Raw genomic sequence first — 18,964 nt, 5'->3', positions numbered from 1 at the left:
TGTGGCCTTCTTCACCTCACATTTGGTAGCTACACTGAACTACCAGATGGTCCCTCAAGTCTTAGCACTCTCATACAACTTGTCCTTGCTCCTAGAAACTTCTCTAAAGTGTGAACACCTCCTGACTATGTCATACGAACACAGTCCTGGGGCTTGAACTTGGGGTCTAGGTGCTGTCCTTGAGCTTGTTTTGCTCAAAGCCAGCACTCTACCACCTGAGCCACAGCTCTGCTTCCAGGTTTTTGAGTGGTTAATTGGAGATAAGCGTCTCATAGTCTTCCGTGCCCAAGCTGGCATTGAGCCTGGATCCTCAAATCTCAGCCTCCTGAGTAGTTAGGATGATAGGTCTGAGCTACCGTTTCCCAATTGCCGTTTTTCTTCAATCACTTGGGTGCACTTGTAGGGACAGTGAATGTGTCATGTGGCATCTAATGTCGCTTCTTCCACTGTCCTGAGATCAGTCCTTCTGATCAGTACTTTGTGATCCTTTCTGTCATAGATTTTGAGCAAACAGTGATCTTCCTGGCCTGTGGGCCGTACACCACATCTGACAGCATCACCTATGACCCCCTGCTTGACCTGATCACCCTCATCAACCAGGACCGGCCAGACATCTGCATCCTGGTAGGAGGTCCCCTGGGACAGCTTTATACAGGGGCCAGCTTTTGAAAGGGGTCTTTGTGCTGCCTTAAACTTTTAGGAAAAGTCAATCTGTCCTTTTTAGAAATGTTTTGTAGGGAATTTGTGTTTGGTTTTGGGCCTGTACAGGGGCTTGAACTCAGGACCTGAGGTTTTTTTTGCTCGAGGCTGATGCTCTACCACTTGAGCCACACCTCCCCTTGTAGTTGATTCATTGGAGATGAGAGTTGTATGGACTTTACTATCTGGGCTGGCTTCAAACCACAATCCTTAGATCTTACTCTCCTGAGTAGCTAGAATTATAGACATGAGCCAGCGGTGCCCAGCTTGTTTTCTAGTTCTCAGCCTGCCTCTGGAGAAGTTACATGATCTATAGACCGTCACTAAATGCAAACTCCCAATGTTTTTGGGTCCCCTTCATTAGTTTTACAAATTTCTTGTCTCTCTGTCCCACCCATCAGCTCAAAGTATTTCTGCAGGCATGGTGCTTGATCACTTCTAGGTGTGCAGTGTCGTGACAAAGCAGTGTGTGGAGGCAGTGGTCCAGGTTATGGAGCGGAGCCCTCAGTGCCCCTTCAGAGCTCAGGTGCCTTAGCCTGTGAAGCTGGCTAGGTGCCCCTTGCCCATCTGCTGACCTTCCCCAGGCTCTCCAGGCAACCATGGGCCAACAGATGGACCCTGGCTGGCGAGCAGTTAAAAAATAGAATTTGAAGGTGTTTTCAGATGTGTGTGATTCTGATTTGTTGCTTTGATGTTTCTGTTTCCCTCCCTTGGGCTTGTTTGCAGTTTGGCCCTTTCCTGGATGCTAAGCATGAACAGGTAGAGGTAAGTGCCAGGGGCAGGGTGCAAGGAGCCTGTACAGTCACATCAGACGTCACAGCAGACCACCCTTGCTTTTCTGCATTTCTAGCAGGCCTAAGTTAACTCTGTGGCTAATTAGAAAGACTGCACAACCAGTGCTATGGCTCAAGTGGTAGAGCTCTAGCCTTGAGAAAGCCCAAGGACCATGCTTAGGCCCTGAGTTCAAGGCCTTGGTCTTGGGGTGGGGGGAAGAGTCTCGCTAGCACTCTACCACCAGAGCTACAGCACCACTTCCCGCTTTTTCTGTGTGGTACTAAGGAATCATGCATGCTAGGCAAGCACTCCACCACTAGGCCAAACTCCTGGCCCCTGTAACTGGATATTTTTAAATATCTCAAGTTTGCTGGCTTAGTTTCACTAGAATACAAGGTGGACTAGAAGCTGAGGAAGGAAATAGAAATATACCCCTCTACATCTTTGAGCCATTGCTCTACTTCCCATTTTCTGGTGGGTAGAGATAAGTCTCATGGTCTTTCCTGCTCAGGCTGGCTTTGAACTACAATCCTCAGAATTCATCCTCCTGCGTAGCTAGGATTACAGACATGAGCCATCAGTACCTGGTTTAGTGGAAGAGATTTTCAAGCATTCTTCCTTTCTCACCTCAGCTTGCACTTGAGGATTAGTTCTCATCCTGTCCTCTCAGCTCTCCACACTGCTTGCAGATTCCATAGGTCACAGCCTGACAGCCAGCACCTACGGGTGATCAAAGCCATGTGTTGTCTGTTTGCATTCCTTTTTTACAGAAGTGTCTGCTGACAAGTCCATTCGAAGATGTTTTCAAGCAATGTCTGCGAACAATAATTGAAGGGACAAGAAGGTCAGAATCGCAAACACTGGACAGAGCCAGCAGCTTCCTAGGCTGTTCCCTTGTATCCAAAAAAAAATGTTCAGCAATTTAAAAGGAATGGAGGTTTCTTTCCTTTCCATCCTTTTGATCAGTTAGAACCCTTCAACTTCAAGTGCTTCACACTGAGTAAAACAGATAAACAAACTTGAAAGGCAAACCATGTAGTCTCCTCTTCCCTCACTTGCTTTTTGTTTTCACTATTTACTTCCTTTTCTCACTCCTTGTCATATAAACTAGTTTTCCATGAGCATCTTCCCAGGATGTTTTCCACAATCGCCCAGGAGGCTCCAGACCTCTGTGTGTGTGAATGGGTGTTTTGGGGTGGGTCAGTGCTGCTCTGGGTTAGGAAGTGTAGTAGGTGGTTTTGTGAGAGTGGGAGATTTTTGTGTGTGTGCAATACTGTGGTTTGAACTCAGGGTGTCACTCTCGGTTGACCTTTTCCATTCAACCACTGAGCCCCAGCTCCACTTTGAACTTTTTGATTGGATCATTGGAGATAACTGTCTCATGGACTTTCCTGCCCTGATTGACTACAAATCATGATGCTCAGCTTTCAGTCTCTTGAGTGGACAGGATTACAGGCATGAGTCACCAGCGCCCAGCTGAGGGTGGGGATCTTGATTCCTTGCCATGACCCAGGGATGGGACAATGTCAGGGCACAGTGATGTCAGAGCCGGGTGCTGTTCTAACGTGTGGGAACTCGCCCTTCCAGGAAGAGTCTGAAGCTAGAAGCAGAGAGTCAGGAAACTGACAGACACCTCAGTTCCTGTCCTGTTCCTCCAGTGTTGGAGTCTGAAGGAAAGCGGAATAGGGAGTGATCTCTTGGGATTTGTCTGCCTATAGCTGAGCTTCTAAAAATCACGCATTCCTATGGCTGAGCTTTTAAAATAAGTCCTCCACAAAGGGAGTTTTTAAAGCACGATATATAATCTTCCACGTTTGGGCCATAATAACTGATTGTAGAGTTGATTTGTTGCAACATGCCAGTGTGGTAAGCATGGGAGCCCAGTAATGAGGACCCACCTCTCTTCAGAGCTGGGAAATGAGTTTGTGCCAGTGATAGCCCTCAGCTGCTCTGTCCTCGCCCCCTCCAGTGAAGGGAACTCCCAGTGCCTCCCCTCTTCTTCCCCAGATGTGTCATGACCCTGATTGAGTTCATCTGGCCTGGAGAGTGCTAGAGCCCCAGAGCAGGAGCGGAAGCCTTGGGCAGCCCTCTGGGATGGGCAGAGGCTGCTGCAGCAGTGGCTGGTGTGTTCAGCTTGAGGTTGGGTTCTGATTTGGGTTTCTCACCCGGTATGGTAATGACGTAGTGAGCGATACAAAACAAAGAACAGTCCGGGCTTTGTTAACCCCGGAGCAGATACCCAGCACCACCAGGCACTTTCATCTGAGGCCAGTGTGTGCCACGGGCAAGGAGCTACTCCACCCTTCTAGAACCCCTACATAAATGGCCCTCAGTGACAGGGTTGGGGGGGGATCTGTTTTATTCCCCAGAGGTCAGAAATGCAGAGCTTTAAGCTCGTTTATCAGCAGAGGCTGGAGGCAGATCTGCCAGCTCTGTGCTGCAGCCTGCGAGCTGGAGACCCTCCCACGAGGATGTATGAAGTTGTGCAATGCTGAGCATGAGCATAGTTGGAATTTTCTTCCTCCCCCCTCAGAACCGTAAGCGGAAGCCTGCTTCCTCCTTAACCATTGCTCTTCTGAAGCAGGCGCTTCCGACCTGTGACAGCCGCCAGCTGCATCTCAGGTCTTTTTGTCATTACAGGCTTTGGGCCCTTGGGACCCAGAACACAGATTGTCCTATTCAAGTTACCCCCTCCCCCATCCCCAGTTCCACCCTTGGCCTCAATGTGTGTGTGTGTGGGGGGGTGTACAAAGGCTTGAGTTCAGGGTCTTTCACAGACTTTAATGACCCTCAGATCTCTGCCTCCTGAGTAGCTAAGATTACAGGTGTGAACTACCAGCGCCTTGCTGCTCTTTGGCTTTTATGTAATTAGTTAGACGTGAATCTTGTGGACTTTCTTGCCTAGCTTAGCTTTGAATCTCAATCCTCAGATCTCAGCCTCCTTAGTAGCTGGGAGTATAGGCAGAAGCCACCAGCACTCAGAGGCTTCCTTAACCTCAAGACAGTGACTTAGGCAATTACTGTGAGCTCATGACTAATACATGCAAAGCACATTTGGCCTCACAGCTTTGATCTGCTGTTTCGAACAGCCTTGGGTCTATCTGAGTAGGCATGATAAGTAACAAAGTCACCAACCGCTGACAGTTAAGGCCAGGCTTTAAGCAAGAGAAGGGAGAAAGGAACTGGGAGCAAGATCCATTGGCAATTTGGGGTGTGTCCTATGCTAACACTGCCCACCTACTTGGTTTATAATAAGGGCCCTCTGCTAGGACAAGCTGAGGGAACCAAAGAAATGACGTTTTTCCCTTTCCTCTGTGTGCCTAGGGAAAATAAATAGTTGCACACACAGAGCCACAGGTTGTTTCTTCACTGTATTGTAAGCCTGGAGGTTGTCCTCCAACTGCATCCTCCCTGCCTGTGCTCTGCTGCTGAGTATCTGGCACGTTGTGTACTGAGAAATAAAAAAGGGGCGTCACTTTCCAACCTGATAATCAGGGAGTGAAGGGTACAGAGAAGCCAGGCATGTATCCCTCTGGAAGTGTCTGTCTTTGCTGCCCAGTTCTTGTGGCCCAGCCCTTGGCTGGTAGAGAAAGTTTGGGGTTGATCTTGGGAATGCGGGGGCAGTCTCTGGGTCTGACCAGTGTCAGCTGTGTCCCTACAGCCACTCTGGAGCCATTGTAATGTCCCAGGGTGCCCCATGTCACAGAGCGAAGTGGGCTCCAGGTCTGAGGCTATGCTTCCTTGTCTAGATTTTCTATCTCAGTTTCTTCTACATTTCCTGTTTGGATTTTGGTTTTGTGTTTTGCCAGTCCTGGGGAGTTGAACTCAAGGTCTCGGTGCTGTCCCTGAGCCTCTGTGTGTTCAAGGCTAGTACTCTGCCACCTGAGCCTCAGTACCACTTCTGGCTTTTTCCAAGTAGTTTATTAGAGATCAGAGTCTTGAGAACTTTCCTGCCCTTTCTGGCTTTGAACAACAGTCCTCAGATCTCAGCCTCCTGATTAGCTAGCATTGATTACAGGTGTGAGCCACCAGCACCTAACTGTCTTCTCCCATTTTTTATCACAGCAATCCCCCTGGAGCCCCAGTGGGAGAGGCCAGAAAGCAGGGGCAGCATATGCCTAGCTACACGGACCAGGGGGCAGGTGTACCTGACAGCATGCTGCTTTTCCCTGTAGCATCCAGGGACCATGTCTCCCCGGAGAACAGCTATGTGATGCAGGCTCTAAGGCCTTAAACCTGCCTCTATCCCTCTGTACTCAACTTTCTTCCTCTTCCGCAGCTCCGGTTCCCACCTCATTTTTGTCCCCTCCCTGAGGGACGTGCATCACGACCCCGTGTATCCACAGCCACCTTTCAGCTACTCCGATCTGTCTCGTGAGGACAAAAAGGTACCAGTGACCCCTCTGCCCAGTAGGCAGCTCAGAGCATGGCCAGCCTGCAGGGGGAGGAGGGGAGGATCAATAATCAATCCAAATACCTTCTTTTAGCGAGTACAGTTCGTGTCAGAGCCCTGCAGTCTCAGCATAAATGGGGTGATCTTTGGCCTGACATCCACAGACCTGCTGTTCCACATGGGTGCTGAGGAGATAAGCTGGTAAGAAGTGCATTCTGGGCTGGTAAGCAGGGTATCTGCCGTCTCCCCACATTCTGGTCCTGACATCACCAATCATGTCTCCAATCATGGGATTTGAACTCAGGGCCTTGTGCTTGCCTAGGCAGCCACTCTTCTGCAATCTTTTTTGGGGGAGGGGGAGGGTGGTTGGTCATGGGACTTGAATTCAAGGCCTGGGTACTGGCTGTGAGCTCTTTTGCTCAAGGCTAGTTCTCTACGACTGTAAGCCACAGCACCACTTCTGGTTTTCTGGTGGTTAATTGGAGATAAGAATCTCGTGGACTTCTCTGCTACAGCTGCCTTTGAATTTTGATCTTCAGATTTATTCTCCTGAGTAGGTCAGATTACAGGCATGAACTCTGAGGGTGGCTTGCTTTGGTTGTTATTAAGATTGGGTCTTGCCTTTTTACTTGGCTAGCCCAGACTGCTGTCCTCCTATTTAGGCATACCTCATAGCTGAGTTGACAGGTGCATACCACTGAGTCCAGCTTATTGGTTGAGATGGAAAAATCTCACAAACTTTTTACTCAGGTTAGCCTCCAATTGTGATCCTCCCCCGATTTCTACCTCCCAGGAGCAAGAGAGCAAAATTGTTACTGTTGTTGCTTCATTTGTTTTGTTTTTCTGTGCTGGTCCTGGGGCTTAGGGTCTGGGCACTATCTGAGCTTTAGTGCTCAAGGCTACCATTTGAGCCACAGCTCCACTTCCAGCTTTTTTTTTTTTTTTTTTTTTTTTTTTTGCCAGAGCACTGTCCTTGGACTTTCTCAAGGCTAGAACTCTACCACTTGAGCCTCAGCACCACTTCTGGCTTTTTTCTATGTATGTGGTACCGAGGAATCGAACCCGGGTCTTCATGCATGCTAGGCAAGCACTTTAACCACTAGGCCAAACTCCCGGCCCACTTCCAGCTTTTTGGTTGTTAACTGGATATGAGTCTCATGGACTTTACTTTTTGGTCAGGAAACAGGAGGAGCAGTCAGATACATTTGTTTCTGTCATTTGTTTACAGTGTTTGAGACCACAAAGAATTATCTTTTCTGTCTTTACACTTTTACTGTAGACACAGAAATTTGTCTGCATTTTCCACTCTGTTCCTTTTCCTCTCTTCCCCAGACCTGAGCACTCGATGTCTCTGACAGATTTCTCCTAGAGGGCTTTCTCTTGCCAGCACAGTGGGTTGTAGCCCACAGGGGCTCAGATGCAGCCACATCTGTGGCGTTTTGGCTTGGCAGTTGGCTCTCCTTCCCTGCTGAGCAGAGTGGAGCAGTTCAGGAGTTCAGTAAGATGGGTGTGTGCTTCCAGTTGAGATTTGACACACAGGGTCAGCAGCTCTGCATGTTACCTGATAATAGAGCAAGTGTGACTTTTTTTTTTTTTTAACAGAAGATGGTACCAGCTGAGGTCTTTCTTGTTTTGTTCTTTTTGAGCATGGTACTGAGGTATCAAGTGAATGCCTGGGCACTGTCCCTTAGCTCTTTTCCACTCAAGGCCGGTGCTCTGCTACTTGAGGCACACCTCCACGTCTGGTTTTTTGATGATTAATTGCAGATAAGAGTCTTATGGACCTCCCAGCCAGGACTGGCTTTGAACCTCAGATTTTAGATATCAACTTTGATCATCAGATCTCAGCCTCCTGAGTAGCTAGGATTACAAACATGAGCCACCAGTCCTTGGGGGAAGAGTGGGGAAAGTAGGTAATTTTGTATGTTTGGTCTTTTTGTTTTTTGGGTTTTTTGTTGTTGTTGTTGTTGGTTGTGGTACTTGAACTCTGGGCGTTGTCCCTGAGCTCTTCAGCTCAAGGCTACCAACCCTAGAGCGACAGCGCCAATTTTTCTAGTGGTTAAATTGGAAATAAGAGTCATGTGGGCCAGGAGTTTGGCCTAGTGGTAGAGTGCTTGCCTAGCATTCACAAAGACCTGGGGGTTTCAGTTCCTCAGTACCACACACATAGGAAAAAGCCAGAAGTGGTGCTGTGGCTCAAGTGGTAGAGCTCTAGCTTTGAGAAAACCCAAGGACAGTGCTCAGGCCCTGAGGGGAGGAGGGGGAGAGAGTCTCATGGACTTGAGTGCCCAGGCTGGCTTTGAACCGCAATCCTCAGGTCTCAGGCTCCTGAGTAGCTATGCTGGCAGGCTTCGGGGGTTTTTGTTTGTTTGTTTTCTTGCTCATGATTGCCAGGACTCCTGATCCAGGGCTCTGCTTTCCTGTGGTGGGGAATACAACAGCAGGGCACAGGGGTCTCAACTCCTCCCTGAAGAGGAAACAAGGTATGCACCCCATCTCTCGCTGTCCTTCCTTTCTAGTTCTGCTGGAGCATCAGACAGATTCAGCCGAATTCTCAAGCATATCCTGACACAGAGGAGGTGAGCATGCTGGTTGCTCAGCTGGCTGGGAAGACAATGACATGGGGTCACAGACCAGTGGCCAATGTGACAGAGCTGCTCCCAGACCACCCCCAGGGACTCTGCCCTGTAATGATACCACAAGAGCTGGCCCATGAACTTGAATACCTGGATGAAGGCCTGTGGCTGGGAGCCTGTCAGGCAGACAGGAGCCCCTGGATGGGCGTCCGCTGACTGCTTTTCTCGTCCCTGCAGCTACTACCCCCTCTACCCACCCCCCGAGGACATGCCTATTGACTACGAGCACCTCTACGCCTATGCCCAGCTGCCGGTCACTCCCGATGTCCTGGTGGTCCCATCGGAGCTGAGGTACTTCGTGAAGGTACGGGTTTTTTGTTGTTTTGCTTTGTTTTTTTGCCAGTCCTGTCTTTTTTTTTTTTTTTTTTTTTTTTTTTTGCCAGTCCTGGGCTTGAGCTCAGGGCCTGAGCACTGTCCTTGGACTTTCTCAAGGCTAGAGCTCTACCACTTGAGCCTCAGCACCATTTCCAGCTTTTTTTTTTGTATGTATGTGGTACCAAGGAATCGAACCCGGGTCTTCGTGCATGCTAGGCAAGCACTTTAACCATTAGGCCAAACTCCCAGCCCCGTCAGTCCTGTCTTTGAGCTTTCTCAAGAGTAACACTGCCACAGCAACACTTCCAGCTTTTTCTGTGTATGTGGTACTGAGAAATCCAGTGATAGAGCACTATTTGAACAAAAGAATTCAGGGACAGCACCCAGACCCTGAGTCAAGCCCTGTGATAAACCAGAAAAGAAAGTTCACATCCTATATAGCAAAGAGGTTTGCTTCTATTTTATACAAACTCTCTGGGGTCTAATGATGTGTGTTTGATTCCTGCCTGTGTGGTGTCTGACCCCGGTTAGCTGGGGCCCTCCACACCCTGTCTTCTTTCCTCCTAGGACATCCTGGGCTGCGTCTGTGTGAATCCGGGACGCCTCACCAAAGGGCAGGTGGGTGGCACCTTCGGCCGCCTCTACCTCAGGAGGAAGCCGATGGACTGGGAGAAGCAGCGGGGTCTGAGCATCGCCGCACAGGTGGTGAGGATCTGAGTCTTTGGGCTTTCCGCCACCCTGGCCTGCAGCCCCTGCTGATGCCAGGCTGGGCTTGGCCCTCTAATGAGACCAGACTTGCAGAGAAAAGGAGCAGCCATGAGGACAGAGCTGCTGCGGCCATGGGTCTGGTACGGGGAGGGCCACTGCATCTGGGCCCTACTGGTGTGTCTGGGTCGAACTCCTCTCCAGAAGGAAGTTCTTGCTTCAGGAGGGCTGTGGGATCCGGGATCCTGAAGAGAACTGGCTATGGGGACAGCACTCCCCCGATAGGAGGAAAGGTGGAGCTTTCTCTATATGAATCAAATGCACAAACAACTTTGGGAGAAATAAAAATAAATGGATGTCACTGTGTGTGCGCGCACACGTGCTTTGTGCTGGTTCTGGGGCTTGCACTCAGGGCCAAAATGCTCTCCCTTGGTTTTTGCCAATTACTTAGAAATAAGAGTCTCACTTTTCTTCCCAGGCTGACTTGGAACTTTGATCCTCAAATCTCAGCCCTGGCAGGAAAGTCCAAGAGACTTTTTAGTTAACGACCAGGAAACCGGAAGTGGCACTGTGGCTCCATGTGGTGGAGCAAAAAAAGGCCTAAGAACAGTACCCAGGCCCAAAGTTCAAGCCCCATAACCAACCAAGAAAAACCTCAGCCTCCTGCGGTAGTTAAAATTACAGACGTGAGCCACCAGCACCCAGTTCGACTTCTGCATTTAACTTTCTTCCACTTTCTCCTTCCTGGTAGTTACCAAAGAATGTTAGACCAGACTATTTGTCCTGTGTCCAGGGAAGACACAAGGCGGGGCACTCCGGGGTTCCATCCAGCCCGCCCTCATCCTCCCCCGGCCTCCCAGGCTGCGGGGGCCGCAGAACGAGCCTCTGGCAGCAGATCACTTTCTCAATGTGCTCTCAGCCTGACCTTCATCTGGAGGAGGCAGCGGCTTCCCCGAGCCACAGTCCCTGGTGTTGTGCCACATGGTGATTCAGGCTTGCCTGTGGCTCGAGGTTGTCCTGCAGTCAGTCTTCCAGGCTCATCTCCGTGCTGTGCGCTGTGGCACCTAGGGAAGGGCAGAGTGGTTTCTGCCCTAAGTGGGCTGGCAGGCTGTCCTGCCAAGCAGGGGAAAGCCCAAACTGGAAACCTGGCCGTGAGAAGCTCGGAAGTGGGTGAGGAGCAGAGCAGCTCATACCTGTGCTCTGACTCAGAGATAAATAGGTAACCTAAAAGCATCCTGTCCCCACCTGCTCTCCCAGGAGGAAATGGCAGTTAGCCCCAGCTCTGCAGGGCCTGCCCAGTGAAATTGTTCCTCACAACCCAGGCACTGGGCCCTTGTTTCGCTCATGTAGTAATGTGTCTTCTCTGAGAAGTTAGAGCTGAGCACCGAGGCTCATCCTGTAATCCTGTAATCGGAGCATCAAGTTGGAAGACAAAGCTGAGGCTTATCTTCACTTAATCAGTAAAAAACTAAAAGTAGAGCTGTGGTTCAAGTGGTAGAGTGCCAGCCTTGAATGAAGTTCTAATCCCAAGAGTGGAAGAAATAAAAACAGGCTCCAGCTCCCATTTCCTTCCCAGGTGGCATGCTGTGGACCAGGCGCCTCCCTTCAGCCTTCCTCCCCGCTGAATCTCCTCAGCCAGCACCCCACTCCTCCCTGCCATGAAAACCAGGCCTGGGAGGATTAAACACAAGGCTGCTGTAAACAAGACTCAAGGGCTGGCGCTGCAGCCTGTGGCCCTTATCTCAGGAACCCATTGTGGCCAGGGCACTCTTCATGTTGCTTCTTAACAAGGCTCTTGGGGAAGAACGTGTTTTGTTCCCCCCCTTGCCAAATCAGAGGACCCCCCCTTCCTCTTGGAGGTTGGGGTGGGATTAGAGGGTTGATCAAGGAGAAGGGAGAGAAAGCTGGGGTCCCTGTCATTGGGCATGAGTGGCAATGGCTGTTGCCTAGTTACAGGTCCTGTGACAGCTGGAAATGATCTGGGCAGGCCGATCCGGGGTTCAGACAAAAAGAAGTTAGGATGCAAACTGAGAGAGCACACGGGGCTGGCGGACGTGATTTCTCCACCACCAGATGGTTCTTTTTTGTTCTGATGAGGACATCAGGACTGGGCAACTGCCAGCTGACTGTCCCCAGGCCCCACTTCATCTGTGTCAAGTTTCCTGCCATGTCTGTCATCCTAGGGCCCCCGGGCTTGGCATGGCGCCTCTGGGAAGGAATCTGGTGAGGGAGGGTGGAGGCTAGGAGGCCCCATTGAGTCACCACCCCCTTTTAGTGGCATCTCCCCAAGATCTGCTCATGCTTATGCCCTTGACCCTTGAGGCCAAGCGGAGCCACGTCCTGCATCTTACCCGGAGATTTTCTCACATACCCCTTGTTCTCCAGGGCACCCGCACCTCCCCACCTCCCCCTCGCCTGAGTCCAGGCCCTGGCCAAGGGGAACAAAAGCCCCACGCAGCTGTTGCCGTGGGAACTAAGTGGGTGTCAGGAGCAAAGCTGAGAAATTGGAGCTCTGAGGGGCACCCAAGGGTGAAAAGCCTAAACGAGGTTGTGGCATTGTTCAGACCCCTCCATCCTGCCCGGTCCCCAGCAGCCTCAGAGCATGGCATTTTCCTTCCCTTGACCTCTGCTTGCCCAGCCCTGCCCTGCCCCACCCTGCATTTCCCCTGTGGGTGTTGCCATTTGCACTGATTCACTTCTTTGTTCTGTACACATTTCCTTCCACCTGACCGACCCCAGGCCTGGCTTCAGGCTTAAACACCTGAGAGCCACCTGTCCCCGCACACACAGCTCCAGGCTCATACACCTAAGAGCCATCTGTCCACTCACACGTGGCTTCTCCCTCCAGGCTGGAACCCCTAAGGAGGCCCAAGAGATTTTTAACTGGAGCAAGGGGAGACATTTTGCTGTTGTTGGTTTTTGTTGGTTATGGAGCTTAAACTCTGGGCCTGGGCACTGTCTCTGAGCTCTTCAGCTTGAACCATAGTGCCACTTCCCATTTTCTGGTGGTTAATTGGAGATAAGAGTCTCATGGACTTTAGTGCCCAGGCTGGCTTTGAACCTCGATCCTCAGATCTTACCCTCCTTAGTAGCTAGGATTACAGGCGTGAGCCACCATACCTGTCAGGGGAGACAGTTTTTACAAGGCCACCACATACAAAAAGTTAGGTCAGGGGCCGGGAGTTTGGCCTAGTGGTAGAGTGCTTGCCTAGCATGCACGAAGACCCGGGTTCAATTCCTCGGTACCACATACTTAGAAAAAGCCAGAAGTGGTGCTGAGGCTCAAGTGGTAGAGTTCTAGCCTTAAGAAAAATCCAAGGACAGTGCTCAGGCCCTGAGCTTAAGCCCAGGACTGGCAAAAAAAAAAAAAAAAAAGTTAGGTCACCTCATTCCCATAGTGGTAAACACTTGAGGCTATAGATTGAAGGATCATTCTCTGAGGCTGGTCCTGGGCAAAGATACCTGAAAAAATAAATAAATAAATAAAACAATACAGCTCCAGCTAGCACACTTGCTTACAAAGTGTGAGACCCTGAACCAAACGCCAGCACCAACAAAGAGTTATTGAAGCTCAGCATGGTTGTGAATGCCTGTAATCTTAGCTGCTGAGAAGATGGGGGTATGAGAATCATGGTCTGAGTCTGGCCCCAGCAAAAGCATGCGACCCTATCTGGAGGGGGGAGGGGCAGCTAAAAGCAAAAAGGAATATAACAATAACTGAAGTGGTAGAACACTTGCCTAGCAAGTTTAAAGCCATGATTTCAATCACAACCACACAAAAAGCCTAACGCTGGTGATTCATACCTATAGTCCTAAGTAGTCAAGAGGCTGAGTTCCTGCCAATCCAGGCAGGAAAGTCTGTGAGACTCTCCAGTTAACCACCAGAAAGCTGAAAGTGGAGGTGTCCAATAGCCAAGCTCCAGCCTGGAGCAAAAAAAAAAAAGTGTGAGGGGTGGGGGTGCTGGTGGCTCATACTTGTAATCTTAGCTACTCCAGGGCTGAAGCTAAGGATTGAGATTTGAATCCAACCCAAGGCAGAAGAGTCCCTGAGGCTTTCATCTCCTCCCTTGCCTACACCACAGAGCACATAGCATCTCCAGGCTTCAGGACTAGGTCAGGGATGATTGGGTATGACATTCTGAACACAATGACTCCAAGACATCTGCTAGCACTGATAGAAAAGATAGCTGTGAGGGTGGAGCTGGTGCAATCATTTTACCACCATGAGGTAACCTGGTCCCAAATGTGAGCCAAACCGCAGGGCTTGTGAGCACCAGATCTACACTCTAAACTCCACTGAGGCACATCTCCTTCACCTCTAAACAGACCACAAGTGTGTGTGTACAATCACACACACACACACACTCATTTCTGTGTTGAGACAAGGTCTTCCTATTAGCTGGCTTCAAACTTTTGATCCTCCTACCTTGGACTCGACAGTGCTAGAATTGCAGGTTGTTTTGCTTTTCTTAAAATAGTTTGAGATTAATTCTCTGGACTTTGGATGTCAAAGGATGAGGACAGCAGGCTGTCAAACAATAGGCAGAGAAAACAGCTCAGACAGGACCTGCAGATGCACTTTGACCTGGGAGAACATCTCATCCTCCCACAGAGCTTCTGCTAGGCTCTGCGAGGCTCAGGGTCTCAGGTCTAGGTAAACCTGGGGTTGGGTTTAAACTCCACTCCTCTGTCTTCCTGCCCTGGCATGCTAATGAACTTAGCTACCCAATAGGTCCAGTCTAAGGAGTCCCAGACTAAAACCAACCCCCAACCTGGGGCTCCATGAAGAGGGGTGACAGGGAGAGCATAAGGGAGGCACCTAGACCTGATGAAAAGCAGCACCCAGCCAGGTACTGGTGGCTCACACCTGTAATCCCAGCCAGCTACTCAGAGGGCTGAGATCTGAGGATCACAGTTTGAAGCTAGCCCTGGCAGGAAACTCCATGAGGTTCTCACGGCCAGTTAACCACCTAAAACCTGGACGTATGCTGAGGCTCAAGTAGTAGAGTGTTAGCCTGAAGGAAAAACAAAAAACAGGGAGGAGCCAGGAGTGTGACCTAATGGTAGAATGCTTGCCTAGCATGCACAAAGCCCTGGGTTCAATTCCTCGGTATCACATATACAGAAAAAGCCTGAAGTGGTGTTGTGGTTCAAGTGGTAGAGCGCTAGCCTTGAGAAAGCCCAAGGTCAGGGCTCAGTGCCCAGGCCGTGAGTTCAAGCCCCAGGACTGACAACAAAGATGAAAGAGAGAGAGTGGGAGAGGAAGAAAGGGAGGGAGGGAAGGAGAGAGGGAAAGAAAAGGAAGGAAAGAAGAGCCAAGTATTCCCCATGGGCAGTTGGTGTGCCCAGGGCTGTGGAGTACGCAAAAGCTGCAGACCTGGGATCTGGCCAAGAGAGGGGGGGAGGCATGATGCCGTCGTGGAGGGAACTTTGACCACACTTGTGCTGAAGGTCAACAAGGCAAAGGGTGGGACTGGCTTGGGAAGACGGAGGAGAGGGGCAGCAGGGGTGAGGTGAGCCCTGGCCAGGAGGGTAGAAGCTCCCCTGGCCTTCATGATGGGCACACAGGCCTGGTTCCCTGCCCTCAGGCCTCCTGGTTCTCTGTCTGAGGGAAGCCAGACTATGGCCGCCGGCTTGGGGCTGGCTACACTCACGCCAGGCTGGGCACACACCATTTTCTAATTCCCAGCCTGGTTCCACTCCTCAGACATGGACTCCACAAACTCTAGGCTTCTCCCTCCCTGACAGCTGGGGCCCTGCAGCTGCCTGTGCGGCCAGGGGCCTCTGGGGGGCTGGGGACAGCTGCCACCTTTGACCTAGCCCGTGCTGGTCAGGGAACACTGCTCCTGACAATCAGGCCCCGCCCGGACTCCCTGGTCCCTCCCATGCCTCCAAGATCGGCCCCAGGTCTGAAGTACTTTGATCTGAGAAGGAACCAGAGCCTCCAGGCTTTCCCACCCCCAAAGAAGGCAGGGGGAGCCCTCCCTCCCCTCCCCTCCCCCCTTCCCCAATGGAGCAGAGACTTGGTAGCACCGCCCTGGGATAACCCTGCTGTTCCTCATTCCTGGTTGGCTCTTTGCAAGGCCCACTGTCCCCTTGGGGCTCCAGGTCCCCTAGAATATTTCTAGTAACAGAAGTTGCCTCTGGGGATGGGTGTTGGAAGGCTCAGGGTCAGGAGTAGGAGGGCTCAGAGAGCAATTTGTCACGTCCACGCTGTGTTCTCAAAAAACTACCATGTGCATGAATTACTAGAAACGAAAGGGGGAGGGCAGCGTCTGCCCCTGGCCTCCAACTGTAATCCTAACTACTCAGGAGGCTGAGATTGGAGAATCGAAGTTCAAAGCCAGCTCAGACAGCAAAGTCTGTGAAACTCCTATCTCCAGTCAGCCACCAAAAAGCCAGCCAGAAGTGGAGCTGTGGCCCAAATGGTAAAGTGCTCGCCTTGAGCAAAAATGCTCAGATACAGCACCCAGGGTCTGAGTTTAAGCTCCAGGACCAGTGGGTGCATGCGTGCATACACACACACACACACACACACACACACACACAGCATTACTATATCCAAAAAGTATGTGTATATATATACATACATATCCTAATAATTCTATAACTTGAATAAACACAGATTCTTGCTATAGTTCCCAGTGCACATGAGCCATTGCCTGCCTTAATTACCAAGTAATAAGTCTGATTCTTCTTGGCAAGGAACAAGAATTCAACCCCCAAGTAAATTAAGCCATCCGTGGCTCACACTTGTAATCCTCGCTGATTTGCTCTGGAGGCTGAGCTCCAGAGGCTCATGATTCAAAGGCAGCCCAGGCAGAAAAGTCCACGAAAGCCCATCTCCAAGATAACCAGAAAAAAAAAAAAAGCAGAGCAGGAAGCGTGGCTCAAGTAGAGTGCCAGCTAAGCAACGCAAGCTCCAGTGCCAGAGTTCAAGCCCAGTAATGCCTAGATAAATTAGTTAGGCCAAAGTAAGAATTTGTTGGCTCTTAGAGTAGAAATTGCTTCAGGCATGGCTGTATCCAAAAATATGCACAGTGTCACGGAAATTCATTCTTTTGGCTCTCCTTTCTCTGTGTAGTTCTTATTTTTTTTTCTAGTCCTGGGACTTGAACTCAGGGCCTGGATACTGTCTTTGGACATTTTTGCTCAAGGCTAGTGCTCTGCAACTTGAACTACAACATCACTTCTGCCTTTTTCTGAGTACGTGGTACCAGGGAATCAAACCTAGGGCTTCGTGCATGCGAGGCAAGCAATCTACCAATAAGCCACGCTCCCGGCCCCAGTTCTTATTCTTTGGCGAGCACCTCGCTTGGCGGACAGAACTGACTAGAGTGGAATTTGAAAGCCCCAGGCTGTCTACTGCCCTCCTGTCATCCTCACAGCTCAGATCCGCCCAGTGCTGGCCTCAGTGCCATCAACTGGAGACGCTGGAAGATTGAAGGGAAGTCTGCACAAGAGGGATGGGTGCTGAGGAGGGAAAAAGGTCTGGTCCTCTGGCCTCTTGGACTGTCCCCATCCTAGACCCTGGTCTATTGGACATCTCATTTCTGCACCTCATGCATTTGCTCACAGCACTCCTGACCTTTGTCTGCTCCTCCAAGAATATCCTTCCTTGTCTCTGCCTGGTAAACTTCTACTCACCCATTACCACCATGTTCATTTTCCCCTTGAGGCCCTTCTAGCACCACTTCCGGCTTTTTTCTATGTATGTGGTACCGAGGAATCGAACCCGGGTCTTCATGCATGCTAGGCAAGCACTTTAACCACTAGGCCAAACTCCCGGCCCCTGTCAGTTCTTTTTGATTCTTAGTTTGATTCCCAGTCACTGACTGAAGCTCATTTCAGAGGAGGTGACTGAGTGAGACCCTGCTGCTGTGCAGGGGTGGGGGCACGATGGTACTGTGAGCTTAGAATTGGTTGTTAATGTCACTTGGAATTAACTGTTCCCTGAAGCTGGGCCCAACTTGGCTCCTGTGTTCTTTCCTTTTCCCTCCCTGTCTCCCTCCCTTCCCGCCCTTTCATTTTGGGGCTGGTCCTGGGGTTTGAACTTAGCACCAGGGTGCTGTACTTCTTTAGCTCAAGGCTAGCACTCGGTCACTGAACCATAGCTGCACTTTCAGTTTTTCTGGAAACCTTTCCAGTTTATTGGAGATTAGTCTCACAGATTGTCTTTCCTGGGCTGGCTTCAAACCCTGATCCTCAGTTCTCAGCCTCCTGAGTAGCTAGGGTCACAGGCATGAGTCACTGGTGCTGGGCTCTAGCTGTGTCTTTTTCTAGTCCAGCACAACTCCAGGGACAGAGGGAGATGCAGATAGCACAAGACCCAGAGAAGACGCAAATCAGCTTTTCAGAAGAATGCCAAGGTGCCTCAGAGGCGTGGGAAGTACTCATGCCGGCCTCTGCTGACCCCACAATTTATTCTGTTGGCCCCATGACAGCCTTGGGCTGGGACACTCCCAGTGGCCTCTAGGAGGAAGTGCCTGAGCTGTCCCAGCGAGGACCGGCCTCCACTTTGGAAACCCCCAGGGCACTGGGCTGCAGACCAAAAATCAGACCTAAAGGAAAGGCCCCTGTCAGCAAGGCCCTGCACTCATCTCTCAAGGAGGGGTCCAAGGCAGAGGCTGGGGACAAGTCCAAGGGCAACTGCTTAGTTCAAGTCCCAGCCACGCACTAAGTGCTGTGAATGGGGATGAGTCGGGAAGAGAGCAGGGCTGGAGTTGGCAGCAGTCCTAGAGAGGAAGGAAACAAGAAACAATCAAGGAAAAGTCCAGGCCAGGCCTGGGGAGAGCTCAGGCCATGGACCCTGCAGCCTAAATTTGGGCTGGAATGACTGAGGCTTCCCACGGGTGGGCAGAGTACCTTGCTCTGCTCCCAGATATTCTGTGGTCCAGCAGGGGCACTGGTCACTTCTGGAGATGTGGATTTCTTTTCAGGGCTCCCCCTTGATGCCTCTGCTCCTATGGCCTCATCTCCCTTCTTTTGTCACTCTGCTCCTACATCTCTGCCAACTGGTGAACACTGGTGGCTCATACCTGTAATTCCAGCTACTGAGATCTGAGGATAGCACCATCAAAAGCCAGCCTGGAGGTGGGCACGAATGGTTCATGCCTGTAATCCTAGCTACTCAGGAACAGAACTGAGGATCAGAGTTCTCAGCCAGCCTAGGCAAGAAAGTCTGTGAGTCTTCAATTAGCCACCAAAAAGAAGGAAGGAAGGAAGGAAGGAAGGAAGGAAGGAAGGAAGGAAGGAAGGAAGGAAGGAAGGAAAAGGAAAGGAAAGAAGACCAGCTAGAAATGGACCTGTGGCTCGAGTGGTAGAGTGTGAGCCTTGAGCAAAAAGCTCAGGGACAGTGCCCAGGTCCAGAGTTCAAGCCCAGTACCACCGGTGTCCCCCCCCCCCAAAAAAATACCTGTTATTCCACACACCTCCCAGTACC

At 50.7% G+C, this 18,964-nt stretch overlaps 1 protein-coding gene across 3 annotated transcripts in view; it reads left to right on the top strand.

Moving 5' to 3' along the window:
* The window catches only part of Pola2 (DNA polymerase alpha 2, accessory subunit), a 30,617-nt gene extending 20,734 nt beyond the window's left edge, over positions 1-9,883 (top strand). For 2 of the 3 annotated variants that reach the window (XM_090347400.1, XM_090347399.1), the window contains 7 exons: positions 500-624; positions 2,244-2,317; positions 5,753-5,861; positions 5,961-6,067; positions 8,386-8,445; positions 8,680-8,806; positions 9,385-9,883. In XM_090347400.1, the coding sequence (XP_090203526.1) occupies positions 500-624; positions 2,244-2,317; positions 5,753-5,861; positions 5,961-6,067; positions 8,386-8,445; positions 8,680-8,806; positions 9,385-9,534 (752 nt within the window). In that variant the 3' untranslated portion in view covers positions 9,535-9,883. Of the gene's footprint in view, positions 1-499; positions 625-1,425; positions 1,465-2,243; positions 2,318-5,752; positions 5,862-5,960; positions 6,068-8,385; positions 8,446-8,679; positions 8,807-9,384 lie in introns of all 3 variants that reach the window. The other variant, XM_090347401.1, reaches the window with a different exon arrangement.
* Positions 9,884-18,964: the final 9,081 nt, after the last annotated feature.

Source organism: Megascapheus bottae, chromosome 16, assembly GCF_031878675.1.
Source record: "Megascapheus bottae isolate mThoBot1 chromosome 16, mThoBot2.hap1, whole genome shotgun sequence".
Taxonomy (NCBI): domain Eukaryota; kingdom Metazoa; phylum Chordata; class Mammalia; order Rodentia; family Geomyidae; genus Megascapheus; species Megascapheus bottae.
The sequence above is the reverse complement of the archived record's forward strand: the minus strand, read 5'-3'. Positions and strand labels throughout refer to the sequence as shown.